Here is a 20828-nt window from a genome sequence, read left to right as displayed (position 1 = left end):
CACTGTCCATGATAGTCTTATTAAACTATGTGTATGTGGTTATCAACATTTATTCCCAAGACTCTCCGCTGTCTCACACTGTGCATGATAGTCTTATTAAACGGGGCGGTGGGTAGTCTAGTGGTTAAAGTGTTCACTCATCACGCCGAAGACCCGGGTTCAGTTCCCCACATGGGTACAGTGTTTGAAACCCATTTCTGGTGTCCCCCACCATGATATTGCTGGAACATTGCTAAAAGCCATGTAAAACTACTTACTCATTCACTCACTCACTCACCTTATTACACAATGTGTATGTAGTTAGGGGCGGTGGGGTAGCCTAGTGGTTAAAGCGTTGGCTCGTCATACCAAAGACCCGGGTTCGAATCCCACATGGGTACAATGTGTGAAGCCCATTTCTGGTGTTCCCCACCATGATGTTGCTGGAATATTTCTAAAGGCAACGTAAAACCAAGCTAGTCAGTCAGTGTATGTAGTTATGCAACCTTTATCCTCAAGACTACCCACCAAACATGAAGACTTTATTCAGTTGTGTGTCTATGGTTATCCAACCTTTATCCTCAGGACTCTCCACTGACCAATGCAGGCCTTGGGTCAAACCTGACCCAAGATGGGATCGTTGAATGTGATGCCAGTGTCATGGATGGACTCACTCTCACATCAGGTGCTGTTGGATGTATCACAGGTGAGTCGGAATTACAGAATAACCAATGAGTTCAGAGGAGTTACTAACGATTAGAGAAAGGACAAGAGTGTTGGGTATAATATCAGCATCACAGACAGACACACTTTCTCACATTGGCAGATGTTCATTGTTACAGGTTGTGTCTATGATTAGAAATAGAAAATAAACAGTGAGTTATGAGGAATTACAGATTATCCATCTTTGGTGATTGTTCATGGAAAGGACTGATGTCATGTTTATTCAAGAATGAAAGATAATCCGGAATCAGAACTAGGTTAATTTACTTTAATCAGTTGCATTAAAGAAAAGGAGTCAAGTCCTGTTGGTAATCTTCCTGCAGTAAAATTCTTCAACTTGTGATTTCATGGACAATGGTGGACATGACATTGTACCACTGCTTTAGGTTCCTAAAGTCATTTACTCAACATGCTCAAGAGGATAACTTTGCCTTGATAGTCTGGTCGATGATGGTCCACTGGGCATAATGTCCTCAAGGGTAATTTAGGTTTAGGATAGGTTTGCGAGGTAACAACGTCATGTGTTTTCAGTTATGAGAGTTGCTGATCATCTGACACCATCTATCACCTATTTGGTCTTGGTAACCATCTCAAGTAATTTTATGATGGCCAGCCAAAAACTGCTCATCCACATTGAGAAATTGGTCATTGTGAAATTGTTTATTGCAATAACAATAATCATGGTGAATGCATAACACATTTTATTTACGTTCAAAGGATTGTGCTAATTTGTGTCCATGCCTGAGACACTATTAATTCATTTACTCACTCTTAGGGATGCTACTTCAGTGCTTCCACAGCACTCTCTCACTCACTCACACTCACTCTCTCTCACTCTCTCTCTCTCTCTCTCTCTCTCTCTCTCTCTCTCTCTCTCTCTCTCTCTCTCTCTCTCCTCTCTCTCTCTCTCTCTCTCTCTCACTCTCTCTCTCTCTCTCTCACTCTCTCACTCACTCTCTCACTCACTCACTCACTCACTCACTCACTCACTCACTCACTCACTCACTCACTCACTCAAGCAAGATTCTTCAAGATATCACTCACTCTCTCACTCACTCACTCTCTCTCACTCACTCACTCACTCACCCTTGGTAACCTTTTCATAGTACTTTCAAAACAAGATTCATCACCAGTGTTTTTGATGTATGTTTTGTGTGACATCTCTCACTGAGTTGTGTCTACATCAGATGTGCAGAATCCAGTGCTGGTTGCCAAGCAACTTGTCCAGAAGCAGGTACAGGGAGGTCTCTCTCTTGGCCGCATACCCCCAAGGTAAGTATCGACTAATAGCCACTTGACATGAATGAATGATTCTTGTGATTCTGATAATGCTGACAGTGGCGATACTTGTTTACGTGTGTATATGTAGATAACTTCACAGGTTACTCACTCACAAAGTCTATCACTGTCTGTCTGTCTGTTTGTACATCCATCCATCATTTGATCTGTTGCAGCATCCTTGTAGGTCCTGGAGCCCGGCAGTGGGCCGAAGAACAGGGCATCACTCTGACAGCCGAGGGCGGACTTGTGACAGGTCAGTGAGGCTTCCCATTTATGTTTTGGATCGGTATTTATGTGGTTTAAAGTGCAGGTTTGGTTTTCATCGTTATAATGTTTGCTGAAGATGAAAAGGAAATACTGCAATTATTTTTTAGATTCATTTGGTAGCGCTGATGACCAAAGTCAAAGAATTACCGTCCAAAACTAACATCAGCCAAAAAATTCTGCAGTCAAATCATCAACTTCTATGCAACACATTTGAGCTGAGTGTTTCACTGTTGTCCGAACAATGTTATTGTGTCCCGGCTGATGACCAGGGCCCCATTTCACCAAGCTATCATAGCGCTACGACTGTCGTACCCCCTATACTGTAACATAGACTTACGACAGTCGTAGAGCTACGATAGCTTTGTGAAATGGGGTCGGGATGATTGAAATCTGGTACAGATAACGTCATCCTCATCAGTCCACATGGATCAATATCCATACAATGCGTGTTTTCTTTCAGTTTATCTTCCCGAAATATTTTGGTGTGTGCATGGCATATTATCTCTGATTAGGCACAATGCATGTATTTCAGTTTAATGGCTTGGTGAAAACGGTAGCCATTCTGAATATACTATGACAGGGCTCGATTTAGTGCTTTGCTACTTGCACTGGTGCAACCCAATATTACAAAGTGCAACTTAGTTATTTGTCTAACGTGCACCAGGTGCAAGTCAATTTTTGAGAATTAAATCAACAATAAATCTAACCATATAAGCATAATTATGTCAGGTCATTTTTCTTCTAAACTTTGAATAATTAGATAACATATTTCTTTCATTACATATTGCATTAAGCAGTGCAGCTAGAATTTGGCTGGTGCAACTAGGTTTTTATCTCAGGTTGCACCTGGTGCAAGTAGGTTAACATCTCTTAAATCAAGCCATGTATGACCATACAAGCCCACAGGTTTGTTACTACTTGCACAGAGTGGGAAACAAGACATGATCTCCAAAGGTTACGTGATGCATAAATATGCGTCCAGTACGCACACATGTAAAGAATGGGCGCAGAAACCCAAAAATACCATTTCAATACTTTACAGAACCCTCATATTACCTGTAACAGTTATTGATGGAAGTCCCCTAGACCTCCACTTTTGTAAGTCAAGGTAACACCCTGGGTCTCTCACACATAATGAGTGACAAAACGATCGCCCTTCAGCTGATCAGAGCCATATTTTTATTGAAGCATAACTGAATTGTTGCTCATCATAATATCACAGTAAGTGGTGTTTTGTTTGTTTATTTATTCAAAACAAAACAATCATGGCAAGAGAAACATGGAAATAAATAATGATGTGTTTGCAGGAATGATATAATATGAACATACATTGAGAAGTAACATGTTGTAATTTAGCAGTTGTACATAGGAATTGTATATTAAAGCCTGATGACCTACAGCAGTTCAAAACAGTACTGACTGCCTTCTAATCAGCAATTGTATAAGTTGTAACAAAAAATCTCATACAGATTTGCTTGGCATTTTTGCCTGGTTTACAGATTAGTACATTCATTTCTTCTTTGAGTGGCATATTTAGAAGTTGGAGAGTCAGATATGGCCGAACTTTATGCATGAACAACTTCTTTATTCATAATAAATAATTTATTGAATAAAGAAGTCGTTCATCCATAAAGTTGGTCCTTATCTCGTATATTCATATTCTTTGTTTCCAGAATCTAATGATAGAAATTGAAAAATTAATGAGTAATGAATTTTTTTTATATTATTTCATCAATTAGAGTTAGAATAATTGATTTGCAGGTGGCAATAAAAAATTAAAAGAAATATTTCCATGAGACTTTTCGTGATACAAGTAGTGTAATTGAAGTGATAGTCCATAGTGGTAATTGAAGTGATATGGTGGGATAATCAGTTTGTGTCCGTGTGAGTGAAATATAATGTACACTGGTATAAACCAGGTCATTCATGTCTCTTAGTACAGGTGTACATGGACACCTCCCAAGACATGTCTCTCTCTGTACAGGTGTACATGGCCATCTCCCAGAACATGTCTCTCTCTGTACAGGTGTACATGGCCTTCTCCCAGGACATGTCTCTCTCTACTGGTGTACATGGACATCTCCCAAGACATGTCTCTCTCTACGGGTGTACATGGACATCTCCCAAGACATGTCTCTCACTACAGGTGTACATGGACATCTCACAGGACATGTCTCTCTCTACTGGTGTACATGGACATCTCCCAAGACATGTCTCTCACTACAGGTGTACATGGACATCTCCCAAGACATGTCTCTCTCTACAGGTGTACATGGATGTCTCCCAAAGACATGTCTCTCACTACAGGTGTACATGGACATCTCCCAAGACATGTCTCTCTCTACAGGTGTACATGGACATCTCTCCCAAGACATGTCTCTCTCTACAGGTGTACATGGACATCTCCCAAGACATGTCTCTCTCTCTACTGGTGTACATGGACATCTCCCAAGACATGTCTCTCTCTACTGGTGTACATGGACATCTCCCAAGACATGTCTCTCTCTACAGGTGTACATGGATGTCTCCCAAGACATGTCTCTCACTACAGGTGTACATGGACATCTCCCAAGACATGTCTCTCACTACAGGTGTACATGGACATCTCCCAAGACATGTCTCTCTCTCAAGACATGTCTACAGGTGTACATGGACATCTCCCAAGACATGTCTCTCTCTACAGGTGTACATGGACATACATGGACATCTCCCAAGACATGTCTCTCTCCTACATGTCTCTCTCTACAGGTGTACATGGACATCTCCCAAGACATGTCTCTCTCTACAGGTGTACATGGACATCTCCCAAGACATGTCTCTCTCTACAGGTGTACATGGACATCTCCCAAGACATGTCTCTCTCTACAGGTGTACATGGACATCTCCCAAGACATGTCTCTCTCTACAGGTGTTCATGGACATCTCCCAAGACATATCTCTCATTACAGGTGTACATGGACATCTCCCAAGACATGTCTCTCTCTACAGGTGTACATGGACATCTCCCATGACATGTCTCTCTCTACAGGTGTACATGGACATCTCCCAAGACATGTCTCTCTCTACAGGTGTTCATGGACATCTCCCAAGACATATCTCTCATTACAGGTGTACATGGACATCTCCCAAGACATGTCTCTCTCTACAGGTGTACATGGACAGAGCCTAAGCTACCTTGTGTTTATATCTCGTTGTTGTGATTTGTTCCCTTCAGAAATCAATTACTTATTACACATGGCACAATGTACATACAATAAGAACATTCAGGCAAGAAATATGGAGCCTGTCAAGAACTGAAAAAAACATTTTGTCATGTTTTGCAAAAACAAAGATAACATTTTTTCAATAAATAGTTTAGCTTGACAAAATTGTCAAAAGTAGCATGCTTTAAAAATAATGAGAATCATCAAAGCCATTCATTCAGTCATTCATTATAGTCACACACTTCATTTGTTAAAGCTAAAATGTGGAGTATTAACTGTCTTCAGGAAAGACATATGAATGTCTATGGAAGATTGGTGATTGTATAACACTTTGACATGTTGTGAGTGATAATGGGGTTTTGTTTGGTCTTGGCTGTGTCATAAGAAATTCAAAGATGGTACTTGTTATTACCCTGCCTTGTGTTTGGCATTAAGGCTGGTTGGTTGTTTAATTCTACACTCCGCAATATTCCAGCTATATGCAGAGATGCCAACTCATACGAATTTATCGTATTTGTTTCGAAAAAAACAACACAAAATACGCGACTACGATAGCAGTAAAAATATACAAATTCTTAAAAAAATACATTAAATTAAATTATTAATAGCATATGTACCATGCACAATAAATTTTATTCAGTATCAAGCAATATATGGATACTTACTACTGATTTAGGTGAGTACAATGTTAATAACAAGTTCTTAGAATATCTATATCTTCTGTGTTAAATATGAAAATTCTTTGGAGAGGTTGATACTAATTTTTCCCCAGAAATGCTAATTTTTACATCAGTTTTGGCCAAAATACTAATTGGGCTAAATTAGGGTTGGCATCTCTGCATATGGCAGTGGTCTGTAAATAATTGAGTCCAGACCAGACAATCCAGTGATCAATAACATGAGCATCGATTTATGCAATTGGGATACGATGACATGTGTCAACCAAGTCAGTGAGGGTATTAAGGAAATAAAGTACCGGTAAGGGGTACAATGAAACAGGCAATTAAAATGCAGCCCCCAGGCATAGATCCCATTTAACCTCACCATACCTCACCTCACCTCACCTCATGCAATATATAAAATCTTACATTTCTTTTTTACCCTTGCAAGGATAGGATTTTTTTTACATGTAACATATCGGAAGGTGATTCTAATCATCTAAACATCACATACACAGGCTTTTTCAATTCTACATGGGGCGGTGGGGTAGCCTAGTGGTTAAAGCGTTGGCTCGTCACGCCGAAGACCCGGGGTTTGAATCCCCACATGGGCACATTGTGTGAAGCCCATGCTATTGCTAAAAACGGCGTAAAACCATACTCACTCACTCACTCAAATTCTACATATGAACTGGGAACCATCATGCAAGAAATACATATGTATATTAACATTCATTACTGGCAAGTATGTTGGATAATATCATAATAATATGATTGGTTTAAATGGATAACGTGAAAACTAATGATATGTTGTCTGTGAAGTCTGCTACGTCATCTTCTATTTATGTTTTATCTACACAACCACTCTTAAAACTCATTCTTACCAGAAGAAAGATATTTGTAATACTGTTGTAAACATTTTGAAAGACATAAAGCTTTTGGGAGAGTAAACACTGAAATTGTATCAATGTGAAAATATGCATTGTAATGCTTTGTCATGAGGGTTACAAGAAATCTTTGGAAGGTGATGTATTATGTCAAAACTTTCAGCTAGTAAGTATACAAATCCGTTTTTAAAGTACATCTAAATAAATCTCTATATATATATCTCAATAATTAAGGAATCATAAAACAGTTCGTCCTGGTACTAGTAGGTCTTGATCTTTAAGATCTCTGAACATTTCTATGTATAATCAGTTAGTTATAAGTAATATCCCAAGTTTCATGTATTATATACAATATAACAGTGCAAATAAGCTGAACAAGAGAAATTCTAAGACACTGATTCCAACAAACGGTGAAAATTTATGGCTGTGAACTTCTGTATTATCAGGAATATTCAAGAATATACGTTGTGTTCCTTGTATTACAGAAGTTGACATCCATACATTTTAACCCTCCATGTGTATCACTTCTAAAGACTGATTCCAACATTGTGTCAAGATAGATACTCCGCTTTGTAAAAGAGTGTGCTTGGAACCGACTTGATGATGTAGTCCCACTGAGAGTACCAGACATGCTGAGCGTCCAGAAACATGGAGTCTTTGGTTGGCGTTGATGCGTTCACAAAATCATGTCCAGGAATCATCTGTGTGTGTCGTAGGCCCACTTTCAAAGGCAGGAATCCAGTCACATATAAATCATCTATCCAAAAGAACCGGATATCACTTGAGGCATGGAATAACTTTATAGCTGCATTGGGCGAGACAAGGTATGCTGCACCTGAGCAGAACACGGGGTACATCATGAACGGATAGTCCTTGTATCCCACGTACCACTTGTCTCCAGAGATTCTCTTGGGAAAGGCAAAGGTGTATGACAGACAGTACAGAAAGTCGTTCTGGAATCCGTATTTGTAAATATACAAGGCTAAATTGAATAAGTTCACCAACACATCGTCGTCTGTTTTCACAATTAGTTTAACATCTGGGCAATGGGTATTAACCCAGCCTAATGCCATGATGTGCTTATATGTCAAGTTTTTGTACGAATCTAGAAAATTACCCTGTACAATATCGTTGTTGGATTGAGACTCCTGTTCTAACAGTCGTTGCATAGAAGAGTTCATGGTTTGCCCAACCATGAAGATAGTTACTATGGAATGCTGGCCTATCTGGACAATGCCTGCCCATGTATCACGTGATTTCATCCTGCGAAGTGAATTATCTACGGCCGTGTGAACAATGACAACGATGTCTGCTTTTCTTGACTGGCAGATATCAGCGTTGAGTGAGTAGGAGAACTGGTGGCGGTTGAGCAGTGGATCTTTGAGTTTGTTGTCTGACACTGTTATCCATTTAAGAACTTCTTCATCGCTGTAGCTTGTGTTTACCCATATAAACACAAGACACCAAAACATGGCTAATAGTGTCATTGCTTTGGTCCGGAGCCTAGGTTTGTTCATCATCTTGAGGAAAGCACAATTGAACATGCTGATGAGGGAGCAACTATCACACTATTAGTAAGGATTCATTGTGTGGACATTAACAGAGGAGATAGTAGCTATCGATGGAAGAACATTTGTTTCACACTACTAATAGGGAATGTAAGTTGAACACTACCCATGGATGAACTTTAGCTGAACACTACCAAGGGATCAACTGTAGCTGAACTCAACCAATGGATGAACTTTAGCTGAAAACTTGCAATGGGTGAACTTTGTTGAATACTTGCCATGGGTGGACTTAAGCTGAACATTACTAAAGGATTAACTTTAGCTGAACACTACCAATGGGTAAACTTTTGTTGAACACTTGCAATAGGAAAACTTTCATTGAACACTTGCAATAGGTTAACTTACATTGAACACTTGCAATAGGTTAACTTTTGTTGAACTCTTGCAATAGGTTAACTTTTGTTGAACACTTGCAATAGGTTAACTTTTGTTGAACTCTTGCAATAGGTTAACTTACATTGAACACTTGCAATAGGTTAACTTTTGTTGAACTCTTGCAATAGGTTAACACAAACAGATAAACTAGTTAGGTTTAAATGTTCTTCAAGATGTATTTGGTAACTTCTTTACCTTCCACTTGTTGTTGTTGATAAACTAGTTAGGTTTAAATGGGTTGTTGTTGGGGTTGAGGTTTTTTTTTTCAGAAAATGTTTGGCAATGTGATTATAGGAAGTAAAATAATAGGCTTACAGCAATAGCATAAGGGAGATAACTGGGCAAATCAGGTATATTGGCACTTTAGTGGTTCCTTGCATAATGAGTTTTGGTATGATCAATGCCCAAGAATGGATATTGTACTTCCAACATTGTGGCATTCAATGTAACTCATTTGATCCTTCGTTGGTCCGTTGTTGTTGTTGTTGTTGTTGTTGTTGTTGTTAAATTAGGCCTGACATGTTTCTGTGACCTCTAGTTGACTCCTGGCAGATGTACTGCACACTTTGATCCTTCGTTGGTCTGTTGTTGTTGTTGTTGTTGTTGTTTCATTCTTCAACATGTTCATCTTTGTTGTTTTGGCAGAGGTAAGCTTATATCATCTTGAGCCATGCATCTGAAAAACAGAAGCAAATTAAGCCCTTATTAATGTCTTGATGCAGCTATTTTACAGACAGTGAAGATCAAAATCAATCTACACACTCGGAAAAAGCTGTCAGTAATATCTGACACTGCTCTAATAGAACTTGTACTTCACAGAGAAAGTGTAGAACCGAAATATATTCTACAAGTGTTCCTCTTTTGGGACAAAATGAAAAACTGGTTAAAGTGTTTGCTCATCACCCAGAAGTCCTGGGTTCGATTCCTTTCATGGATGCAATGTGTGAAACCGTTTCTAGTGGTCCCTGCCATGATATTGCTGGAATATTGCCCAAAGCTTAAAACATTAAACTCTCTCACTCACTATAATTTCCTGTCTGTTTTTGCTGTAGTCGGAATAACAAGTTAACAAGTGTGATATGTCACTCAGTATTACGATGGAAACATGTCTGTATGATTACTCTAACATCAGGATGGCATCTATTAAAAGACGTGATAGTCTGCATGCTCGTGTAATTTACTCATGTAAAAAATGTCTTAGACATTTGCAGACAAGATGCATTAAATGAATAAAAAGAACTGCCCCAAAATATCTCATTTATTTCTAAAATATTTTAATATTAATTTCTGTGTGTAAAGATATTAAAAACAACAGGTGATTTTGTGGATAATATGTCTGTGAATATATGGCATAAATTTGATATTAAGAAGCAGAACTGACTGACTGACTGAGTTTGGTTTTACGCCGCTTTTAGCAATATTCCAGCAACATCACGGCGGGGGACACCAGAAATGGGCTTCACACATTGTGCCCATGTGGGGATTCGAACCCGGGTCTTCAGCGTGACGAGCCAACGCTTTAACCATTAGGCTACCCCACCGCCCCTAAGAAGCAGAAATAGCTTTAGGAGGAAAATTGTTATTGCCAGATGTGAGTACTTCAGTCAGTGATGACAAGTCTGCAATAGATGTACAGTGACATCATAACACTGTGGGCAGTGGAGTAGCCTAGTGTGTACCAGCTTCCCCACAACAAGCCAACAGTGTTATGAGTGAGTGAGTGAGTATGATCTTACACCGCAGTATTCCAGCAGTATTGCATTCAAAATGCTGGAAGTGACTTTCCATCTGGGGGGAAGGGTATTTAATGTATACAAAAACAGTGAAGTGAAGGGAGTTTGTGGACATTCAGAAAAATGAGGTGATGATACTGTTTCTGGTTTTTGCACATCAGGCCAATACTATTTTAGCTTTTCACTTGTCTTAAGCGTGACATGAAGGACACAACAGAAGGAGAAACATCAATGAGGCCAGACCAATTTTATTTCTTGTTTTACGGATTTTTGTTTCCAGAAAACCTAAAGGCAGGAGGGAAAAAATAAAAATCACTAGTCAAAATAATTTTCCTTTACTACTAAAAGTATTTTATTTTTGGCAGTTTATGAAGTTTATTTGGGGCAATAAAAACAATCCCCCCAAATTTTTTTGGGGAGGTTTACATTTTTGGCCAATAAAAACATGAGGATTTTATTTTTTGAGCGGGGAAAATTGATTATTATTTTTTTCTCTTATTCTTGAAAAAAAAAGCCGGCGGATCCGTAAAACAAGAAATAAAATTGCTCTGACCTGATGGGGCTTTTGCTGAGGCATTAAAATATGTCTGTTTTAAGACTGCTTCACTTGTAAATATGTGATGCATAGACATAGAGATGTGTCTTCAGAGGGTGGAACCTGGTGGTTAAAGTGTTCACTCGTCACAGTGAAGATCCAGGTTCAATTACCCACATGGGTACAATGAGTGAAGCCCATTGCTGGTGTCCCCCGCCGTGATATTGCTGGAATGTTGCTAAAAGCAGTATAAAATAATAACTCACTAACTCATAAATTTTTAGAGGTTTTCATGACATGACGTAACAATGCATCTATCCCTGGATAAGAAGAAAAAAACATGGGTTTTACGATGATCAAAGACCCACAGACTCCAAGTAAAATTCACCAGATACATATTTTAGTGAGCTACTACACAAGCATGAGATAGCAGACACGTCTGCTGCACTGGAATCCCCATGGGGAACAAATTATGTAATAACGAAAATAAACCAGACATCATCCTAGATAACAGAGCTTCCCTGACAACATACTCAGCACAATATCCTGGTCAGAACATTACCATCAGTACTTTAAAACATACTTCGAGTAGGACTCACTGCAAAAGATCCTCACTTCAATCTTTCTTGAGTATTTCAATGTGTGATAAATCCTCTTGTTCAGTTGATGAATGGAACCATACTAGAATCTTTCAATAAGTTTTGTGTGATTCATGGCTTAAAGACTCTATTGATTTGGAAGTTGGTGTGTTCACTATACAATTAAAGAACACTGTGAACAGGTGGATATATGACATTACCACCTTACTTAAATCAGACTTGGTGGGATAGCCTAGTGGTTAAAGTGTTTGCTTGCCATCCTGAAGACTTCGGGTTCAATTCCACACATCGGTACAATGTGTGAACCCCATTTTTGGTGTCCCCCGCTGTGATATTGCTGGAATATTGCTATGAGCGGCATAAAACCATACTCACTCACTCACTCACTCACTCACTCACTCACTCACTCACTCACTCACTCACTCACTCACTCACTCACATACATGTAGAATACAACAGGTACATAAGCTCACCTTCATTGGTTTCTTAATCTATGAAATAGTTTTGTAGTCATGAACATATTCACATGGCTTAAAATGGATACAGGGGGCGGTGTGGTAGCCTAGTGGTTAAATAGTTCCCTGGTCCCCCCAACCCCCCCAAGACCTGGGTTCGATTCACCACACAATACAATGTGTGAAGCCTAGTGGTTAAATAGTTCCCTGGTCCCCCCCAAGACCTGGGTTCGATTCACCACACAATACAATGCGTGAAGCCCATTTCTGGGGTTCCCTGGCGTGACATTGCTGGAATATTGCTAAAAGCTAAACTCTCCCACCCAATGGACACCAATTTGTTATTGGCTTTTTCCAACAGGAAACCTACCGATTATGTGATAGACGTGTGCTGCCTCCAGTGACCTTGTGAGGTGATGGGGTAGTCATGCGTAAAAGTTTCAGAACAGAGTTAACTTAAACCTCCCCTTGCCAATTACAGAACCAAGTTAATTGAAAGTGAGTGAGTTTTGTTTTATGTCGCTGTTAGCAATATTCCAGCAATATCACGGCGGGGGACACCAGAAATGGGCTTCACACATTTTGCCCATGTGGGAAATGGAACCTGGGTCTTCAGCATGATGAGCGAACGCTTTAACCACTAGGCTACCCCATGGCCAAATTAATTGAGAGCAGCAGTGTTGGAGTGAATGAGTGAGTGAATCATGTTTCTAGCAATATATCAGCAATATGGTAGAAGACACCAAAAGTGGCATTACACATTGTACCCATGTGAAGAATCAAACCTTTGTACTCATTCCGTAAATAATCGAGTGATTGACATCATGAGCACCAATCTTTGCAATTAGCATATGACATGAATCAACAAGCCTGGCCACCATTAGTTGCCTCTTATGACAAGCATAACATGCTCAAGACCAGTTCTAACCCGTATCTTCACTGGTAGCTTTAATGCTCACTACCCAACCACATTGCGTTGTGAGAAGTTAAAGGTACTCAGACATTACACAATCACAAAGATATACTACTCAAAATAAATTGAAGACTGCCTTATTCTTCTTCTTTGTGTGGCATTTTAGAAGTTGGAAGTCAGACAGAACAAGTATATATGGATGACAACTTCTTTTATTTTAGAGAGACCATATACCGGTATATGGTCTCTGATACAGGTTCTTGTACAGGTTCTTGTATCGTTTTCAAGTGAGAATGGTGCAGGGAGAGAACAGGTGATATATATACAATGTGTATCCCCATTGTCCTCTGCTACCCTTTATTCACTATCATCACATTGTTAATCGTGTATACATTCTATGCTCTGTGTATCATTGGCTTCCGCTGGCCTCTATGTTAATCCCTGTAATCCTCTGTTATCCGTTTATTTGTTATCATCACATTGTTATTCCGCCTTGCCTTGTTAATTGTTGTGTATATATCACCTGTTCTCTCCCTGTACCATTCTCACTTGAAAACGATACAAGAACCTGTTTGAAATGTCGTGCTCTAGAATCAAAGAAGTTGTCATCCATATATACTTGTTCTATCTGCCTTCTTCTTTCATATTACTATTGGTAATTGGTCAAGGCATGACAGATTAACTACTACAATAGGAAAGAATAGTTGGTCCTTATGAACCGTTCATAACTTAAGGCTGGGGGATGATGATGATTTTAAGGAGGGTCACCCATTTTGTTCTGGGTAGGCAGGGGGTCCATCAATTTTGTACACATGTACTAGGGGGAGTGTCAGTAATTTTGTGCATGACATGCAGGGGGGTCACTTTGTACATAAATTTTAGGAGAGGTCATTCACATTGTACATGCTTCTCCATAAAAATCATTATCATTCCCCTCTTTTGAGAAGTATATTATAATTGTTTTGTGCAAACTACCCCAGCTTCTATGGGATATGGGGCAGAAATAATGGCAGTATGAAGAACACCCATAGGATTAATCATAGAGGCCCCCATACATCACCTACAACAGCTATCAAGCTCACAGTTCAATAGCCTTGCTCCAAGGCTGTACTGAAGGCCAAGTCCATAGATGGTTAGTACTTCTATCCTTTAAAGAGGCAAGTCTAGATAAGCAGACAGTACGCCAGTCTGTTAGAAGTATATTTATATTTTTAGAAATTATCATCTAAACTATAAGTTATTACCTTAGAGACTTGTGCATGTCTAACAGTTCATTTGAAATTATCATTTGAAACATACAAAATGAAGAGCTGAGTTGATTGTTGGATTGTTTTGTCTGATCTGCTATTTTTAACAGTTGAAGAAACTCATGAAACAGACTGTTTGAAAACATGAGCTAATTAGCCATTGCTAATAATAGAACAGTGTGAGACTCCAATTTGTAGGAGTAACTTGCCCAGCCTAACACTCCTTCTACATGCCATTGTTATTACTGCTCTCAGCAATATTTCAGCCACATGGGAGAGGCCTGTAAAAACTAAAGTCTGGACCAGACAACCCAGTGATGGATAGTGCGAGCAGTCATCCATCAAACAAGTCTCAGTTCACCTGACCTACTGACCAAGTCTAAAGGGCATCTCCTGACTAGCCTATCTTGCTGGACACCTATTCTTACCCTGAATCTCCACCAGATGACTCTCACTTTAGAGTTCTGTTTGGTTTGAAGGTGATGTGAGGTGAGGTGAAATTGGGTTTAACGTCGTTCCTTGAGAATATTTTGCTCATATGATGATGTGCATGCGTGTGTATGTGTGGCTGCTTGTACTAGCCCAGACTTAAGCTGGTTTTATAGTGCTAGCCCACTGAGATACCATGCCGCAGTGAAGCATGAATACCCCAATCAGGCACATTATACTGACTCCGAGCCGACCAGTCCTTGTTGTACCCATTAATGCGGAGCGCCAGGCAGGGACCAACAAGTACCATATTTGAACGTCTTTTGGTATGACGCGGTCGGGGATCGAACCTGCGACCTGCCGCTCTCTGGGCAGACGCTCTAACCACTACACCACGGAGGCGGTCGTTTGGTTTGAAAGGCTGCCTTATGAACAACTGTTGTACATAGATGGAAGGACATTACCCCGTACCCAGAAGACATTTTGCCGAAATTGGTTAATTTGGATATGAATTTTGGGGGAAGTGGGGAGGGGGTTAAATTTAAAATGCAAAACTGACATATAACTTCTAAAGAATTTACATTTGCTAGCTAAAATTTAGTCAATTAATTGGTTAATTTAGTCATTTCAAGAGATGATTTAGCTATATGTGTTTTACATATTTACATGATCAGTATACTTCAGGAAGATCTGTAGGCAACGCTTAGTATCTGAATATATACAATTAATTATGTATAATTTTGATAGTAACCTTTAAATCCATTTAAATTGAAAAGGAACCCCAATGAGATGGGAGATTCCTGAACCTAAGGAAATATAGACTTGCTTCATTTAGGGCTTTAGCATTGCAGAAAGGGCAAGGCAGGGAAAATGATGTGGTTCAGGGACTGTGAGATTTGCTGTGCACCCTGGACCTAGATTTGGATCTGCAAGTGATTGAGATAATCTTGCTGGGAACTGTTCATTCAGGAATGAGTTTCACTGTAATTGGGATCTCGGGATCTTCAGGTAGTATGTATCAACATGTGTGGTTACAGTAGTGGCGTGTGGTCCTGTGCACAGAGCTCAGGTCACGAATCAGTTGAAGTTAAGCAACATCGATCTCGGACTGTCCTTGGATGGGTGACTGTGTTTGGCAGCTTGACTCCTGAGAGTTTCTAGGACTTCAGTCCTGCCCCACAACGAAGCACATGTGATACATGTGGTCTCACCTTAGGCAAGTGAGTTTGTTCCAAATTGCCACTGTTCACCCAGCAGAAAATGGGTACCCCGGTTGGATAAAGTCATGTGAATATAACCTAATGCCTAACAGGCTGCTTAGGTTATCCGGGGTAATAAGAATCAGATTCTGATTAAACGCCGCGAGCAATCGCTTGGTGTTTGGAGACTGTGCACTATAGAAGATGACTATTTATTATTATTTTAGTGGCGTGGGAGTATTTGTAATGGAGAAATTAATGCTCAGGCACAGTGGGAAACCTCCACCACGGGGCAGATGTTCTGATGTAGAGGGAGATGCTGTAATGTATGAATTGAGCAGTATTCACTTACTCAACCTTGCGTCATCATACGGCTTCGTTTGTGATTTCATTGTATGTTTAGTAATTGTATTCTTAATTGATCATTTGCTAATGGGATGTCAAGAATTAGTTTCTCTCTAGGTTAGAGCAGTCTTTGTCACTGTGTCAGTATGCATGTGCGGAAATAGGTTTTGGAAAGGGGCATGCAGTTCACGTACAGCATGCTAGATGAATACTAACAATTTACGACACAATTTGTATTTGGTCATTATGTTATCTAAGATGAAAGCATATAACCAAATGATTTAGTTGTGCTTCATACAAGCACATGTTTAACGTGGGTGACCACATACACTCTCTTTCCTTTGCAACACCTCTCCACATTAGTGTCATTTCTCAGACTCTCGTATACAAGGGGCAGTGGGACAGCCTGATGGTGTTATACTAACGTGAAACCCATTTTTGGTGTCCCTGCAGAGTTGTTGTTGCTTGAATATTACTAAAAGCAGCACAAAACCCAACTCACTCACTCATTCCATTATCACTGGAAACAGGATTGACTAACGCTTTTCAACCTCCATTCTTTCTATGTGACGTCTTTACAGATATTTGTACTGTTTTATATATCACGCAAACACCATTGATCCATTGCACCTTCATCCAATGCTTTTGCAATGGCTGGCCCAGTGGACTGAGTGTTAGTTATGCAGATAAACAGGTTAAATCCCATGTTGACTGTGGAAGTCCCATCTGTTGGATGAGGATGCTCCTTCAATCGATAAAGACGTATGCGTAGCAATGAACCAAGCACCTGTTACAGCATGATGTATTGGGGGCCAGTGCCTTTAAAACCTCCATTACCCACAATCCCTCTGTGTGTCCAGAGACGCAGATCTACATCACAGTGTTGCATGACTCTCACTTTCTGTAGCTTTTAATATTAATCAAATGAGTCTCAAATGAAGGCAAAAATTCTATACTTTGCCACTGATTAATCAAACTTGGCCCAACCACAGACATCTGTATTCACCAGGCAGAGTCGCGGGCTATCTAATTGGTGGGCTTTACGTCACGCACTGGGATAGCCCTATCCCATGAGGCTTTGCATATCCTCTAACACAATTATATAGTTGTGACCTCACCATCACTTTTTAATCTACACAAAGTGATGTTAACTTGTCCTTAACATTTACAAAAAGTGCATTTTCACAAACTTGTGAATTTTGCCTTGATGGAAATAGTATATTTACAATCAACGAATCTGTCCATATTTCTTGGAATTACATCCAAATTAATAAGAGAAGAAACATTCTTCAAATATGGATAGTGATCCACCAAATAATAATACTAATTGCCTGAAAACATATAAACTAATGAAGAAGTATTTTGCCTACATATTCCTTTTGCTTTGCTTTCAAGGCCACCATGAACAGACCATTTAGCATTAAGTTTCACCAAAATTCATTTAATGCAAGCTAATGCCAAAGAAGTGCAATTGGACTCTAAAGCTCTAGTAGAGCATATATATATATTTCCCTAAGAAGATATGCTTTCTTATAAAGTATTTTTCAGAAGGATTGTTTCCTTACTAGCTATGCATTCCCATCACCTTTTTAATGTGAAAAGGCTAAATATTTGCAAAAAGCTATGTTTTCATTCCCCTTTTGATGGATATCTGATATTTTTTAACTCTGAAATTCAATATATTTCTTTGGTGATTATTTTTCCAATATTCTATTAAACTCAGATAATATAAAACAAGACCTGAAAATCTCATGACACAACACTGATATGTTGAAAAAAATGCATTTATCACCAAATATTATCAATTATTGTTTGAAATTAAAGCCCCATTTCTTTTCAAATATCAATAGCCTGACTCCATGAAGCTATCCCAAGTTACCAGAGAGCAAGACCTTCTCAATATTCAGAGAGCAAAAGATTGTGTGAAATTTGTAGTGTTGGTGTGTTGTGTGAAACAGAGCCGTGACAGGCAGGACAGGAATGTTCACTGTTGGAATCGGATTGTCCGATTGAAAGGATTACCACCTTGGTGAAGATCATTTACCATTCAACACTCGGCCATGAATAATGTAAAACACACAGACAGAGAAAACATAAAAGCTGTTTGAGTGAATTTAAAGATTGATGTATTTTGAAATATTGCCAAGATTGTGGGAAGGTTGCAGAGATGCACTGTGTTTTACGATTAACAGGCTAGGAGTAATGATTTTTTTTAAAAGGTATTTTACATGATTGAACTATAGCATTTTGTTCTTTGTAAGGTTTTGCTAAATTCATCCTGACCCATGTATTTGTCTAGTTGTCTGATTTGTTTAGTTTGGGTCATAGTTGTTGTTGCTGTTGTTTAATGCTGCACTTAGCATTAATCCAGCTGCACCTACCTATGTAATGGCCGACCAGTGAGTGTGTCAGTTTAGTTTTACACCACACTCAGCAATATTCCAGCTATATGGCAGCGGTCTGTAAATGATCAAGTCTGGACGAGACAATCCAGTGATTAACAGCATGAGCATCGATCTACGCAGTTGGGATGCGGTGACATGTGTCAACCAAGTCAAAGAGCCTGACCACTCGATCCCGCTAGTTGCCTCTTACGACAAGCATGGGTTACTGAAGATCAATTCTAACATGGATCTTCATTAAGTCTGGACTAAGCAATTCAGTGATTGACAACATGAACATCAGTCCACACAAATGGGATGCAATGACACAACCAAGTCTCCAAGGCTGACCACCCAATCCATGTAGCCACATAGGTTGCTGTAGGGTGATATTTTTTACCTGGAATCCCTATGGTTGGTTGGTTTAATTGTGTGTCATGAACACTCCACTGTTAGTGATGATACTCACTGTTCATGAAAAGCTGATCATATTCATCTCAACCAGTGACATCATCACAAACACATGCAGGGGCAGGTCAAGTATCCATCTGAAAAAGAAAAACAGAAATATAAGGTACAAGCTAAAACAGAGGATTGCATCAAATATGATTTTGTCACTGAGGCGTCAAATTGTGAAATGTCCTCCTCATGTGTACCATAAAACATTTTGAGAGCTTAATTGTTATGACTCTCACCAAACTACTTCACAGATGTATTAGTCTCTTTGAAATCTTTCTTGAGTGAGCATTCTTGATTATTTGAAAAGAAAACACCAAAGCCGAAAGCAAGTGGAATTTGCTTGACTATCATAAGTCATTCCTTGTGTCAGGGTCGGTGGGGTAGCCTAGTGGTTAAAGCATTCGCTCGTCATTCCGAAGTCCCGGGTTCGATTCCCCTCATGGATACAGTGTTTGAAGCCCATTTATGGTGTCCCCCACCGTGATTTTGCTGGAATATTGCTCAAAGTGGAGTAAAAGCATCCTCCTTTCTCGTGTCAACTTGTGGAGATTTTTTTGTGACTCTGAATCTTTATGAAACAGATGAGCCATTTATTTCTTGTATTTCTAGTTTAGGTGGGTAAATGAGTGAAAAGGAATTGGCTTCACCATTATTGAATAATCTCAGACCATGAAGAATGAAGTTCAACTTCTTTTCCAAACTCCCCAGTTTGATTTTGGTTTTCTGCTGAAACAGCAGATGGCATATGCTTTCATATTTGACAAATTGTCTTGAACCTTCAGGTGAGGTGAGGTGAAATTGGGTTTTGCTCATATGACGACGTGCATGCGTGTGTATGTGTATGTGCGGCTGCTTGTACTAGCCCAGACTGAAGCTGGTTTTATAGTGCTAGCCCACTGAGATACCATGCCGCAGTGAAGCATGAATACCCCACTCAGACACATTATACTGACTCCGAGCCGACCAGTCCTTGTTGTACCCATTAATGCCGAGCGCCAGGCAGGGACCAACAAGTACCATATTTTAACGTCTTTTGGTTTGACGCGGTCGGGGAATGAAACCCGCGACCTTCCGCTCTCCGGGCGGACGCTCTAACCACTACACCACTGAGGCGGTTCTTGAACCTTCAGATGTATAACTAGGATCATCATATTTCAGTGACAATCTTATAGAAAAGATGGATGGACCTAACTTCAAATTTCGAAGTCAAGTCAGAGGTTAATAACGCATGAAGATCCGGGTTAAAATTGATCTTCAGTTACCCAGGCTTGTCGTAAGAGGCAACTAACGGGATCGGGTGGTCAGGATTGCTGACTTGGTTGACACGTGTCATCGTATCCCAATTGCATAGATTGATGCTCATGATGTTGATCACTGGATTGTCTGTCAGATTTAATTATTTACAGACCGCCGCCATATAGCTGGAATATTGCTGACCCACTCACTCAGAGATTAATAGTACTGTTCTGTTTTTCCTCGGTTACCATACAGACTTTGATTGTGACATTTACCTTACATGGCATTTACACCAAGTTCTTTGATGAAACAATTAGTGCAGTAATGCTTCCTATATAATTATGTTATTTGAGTC

The 20828-nt window shown here is 39.6% G+C and overlaps 3 protein-coding genes across 8 annotated transcripts in view; 2 read left to right on the top strand and 1 right to left on the bottom strand.

Moving 5' to 3' along the window:
• Positions 1 to 20828, top strand: part of LOC124261548 (threonine aspartase 1-like) — a 99234-nt gene that overhangs the window by 15079 nt on the left and 63327 nt on the right. The window contains exons 4-6 of the mRNA XM_046695863.1: positions 565 to 685; positions 1890 to 1974; positions 2157 to 2236. Of these exons, the coding sequence (XP_046551819.1) occupies positions 565 to 685; positions 1890 to 1974; positions 2157 to 2236 (286 nt within the window). The remainder of the gene's footprint in view (positions 1 to 564; positions 686 to 1889; positions 1975 to 2156; positions 2237 to 20828) is intronic.
• LOC124261583 lies at positions 4374 to 5618 on the top strand. 6 transcript variants are annotated; one of them, XM_046695910.1, is made up of 5 exons: positions 4408 to 4516; positions 4558 to 4841; positions 4894 to 4933; positions 4999 to 5238; positions 5399 to 5618. In XM_046695910.1, exons 1-5 carry the CDS (start codon positions 4443 to 4445, stop codon positions 5448 to 5450), a joined length of 690 nt encoding a protein of 229 aa, XP_046551866.1. In that variant the 5' UTR covers positions 4408 to 4442; the 3' UTR covers positions 5451 to 5618. The 6 variants fall into 6 exon arrangements, 3 of the variants coding, with proteins under 3 accessions (XP_046551866.1, XP_046551865.1, XP_046551864.1); XM_046695909.1 differs by lacking the exon at positions 4894 to 4933; XM_046695908.1 differs by having other exon boundaries at positions 4999 to 5618.
• LOC124261582 (beta-1,3-galactosyltransferase 5-like) lies at positions 6318 to 9069 on the bottom strand. The gene has a single exon (XM_046695907.1). It carries the CDS (start codon positions 8541 to 8543, stop codon positions 7551 to 7553), a length of 993 nt encoding a protein of 330 aa, XP_046551863.1. The 5' UTR covers positions 8544 to 9069; the 3' UTR covers positions 6318 to 7550.

Source organism: Haliotis rubra, unplaced genomic scaffold (genome assembly GCF_003918875.1).
Source record: "Haliotis rubra isolate DU_JTF1 unplaced genomic scaffold, ASM391887v1 Scf80, whole genome shotgun sequence".
Classification (NCBI taxonomy): Eukaryota; Metazoa; Mollusca; class Gastropoda; order Lepetellida; family Haliotidae; genus Haliotis; species Haliotis rubra.
The sequence above is the reverse complement of the archived record's forward strand: the minus strand, read 5'-3'. Positions and strand labels throughout refer to the sequence as shown.

Bases quoted from the DNA above. Each gene is read 5' to 3' on its own strand.
- LOC124261582 (XM_046695907.1), bottom strand. From the start codon at position 8,543: ATGTTCAATTGTGCTTTCCTCAAGATGATGAACAAACCTAGGCTCCGG.
- LOC124261583 (XM_046695908.1), top strand. From the start codon at position 4,443: ATGGACATCTCCCAAGACATGTCTCTCACTACAGGTGTACATGGACAT. The intron at 4,517-4,557 runs GTGTACATGGAT...CTCTCACTACAG, and splicing joins AGACATGTCTCTCTCTACAG to GTGTACATGGACATCTCCCA. The intron at 4,934-4,998 runs GTGTACATGGAC...CTCTCTCTACAG, and splicing joins AGACATGTCTCTCTCTACAG to GTGTACATGGACATCTCCCA.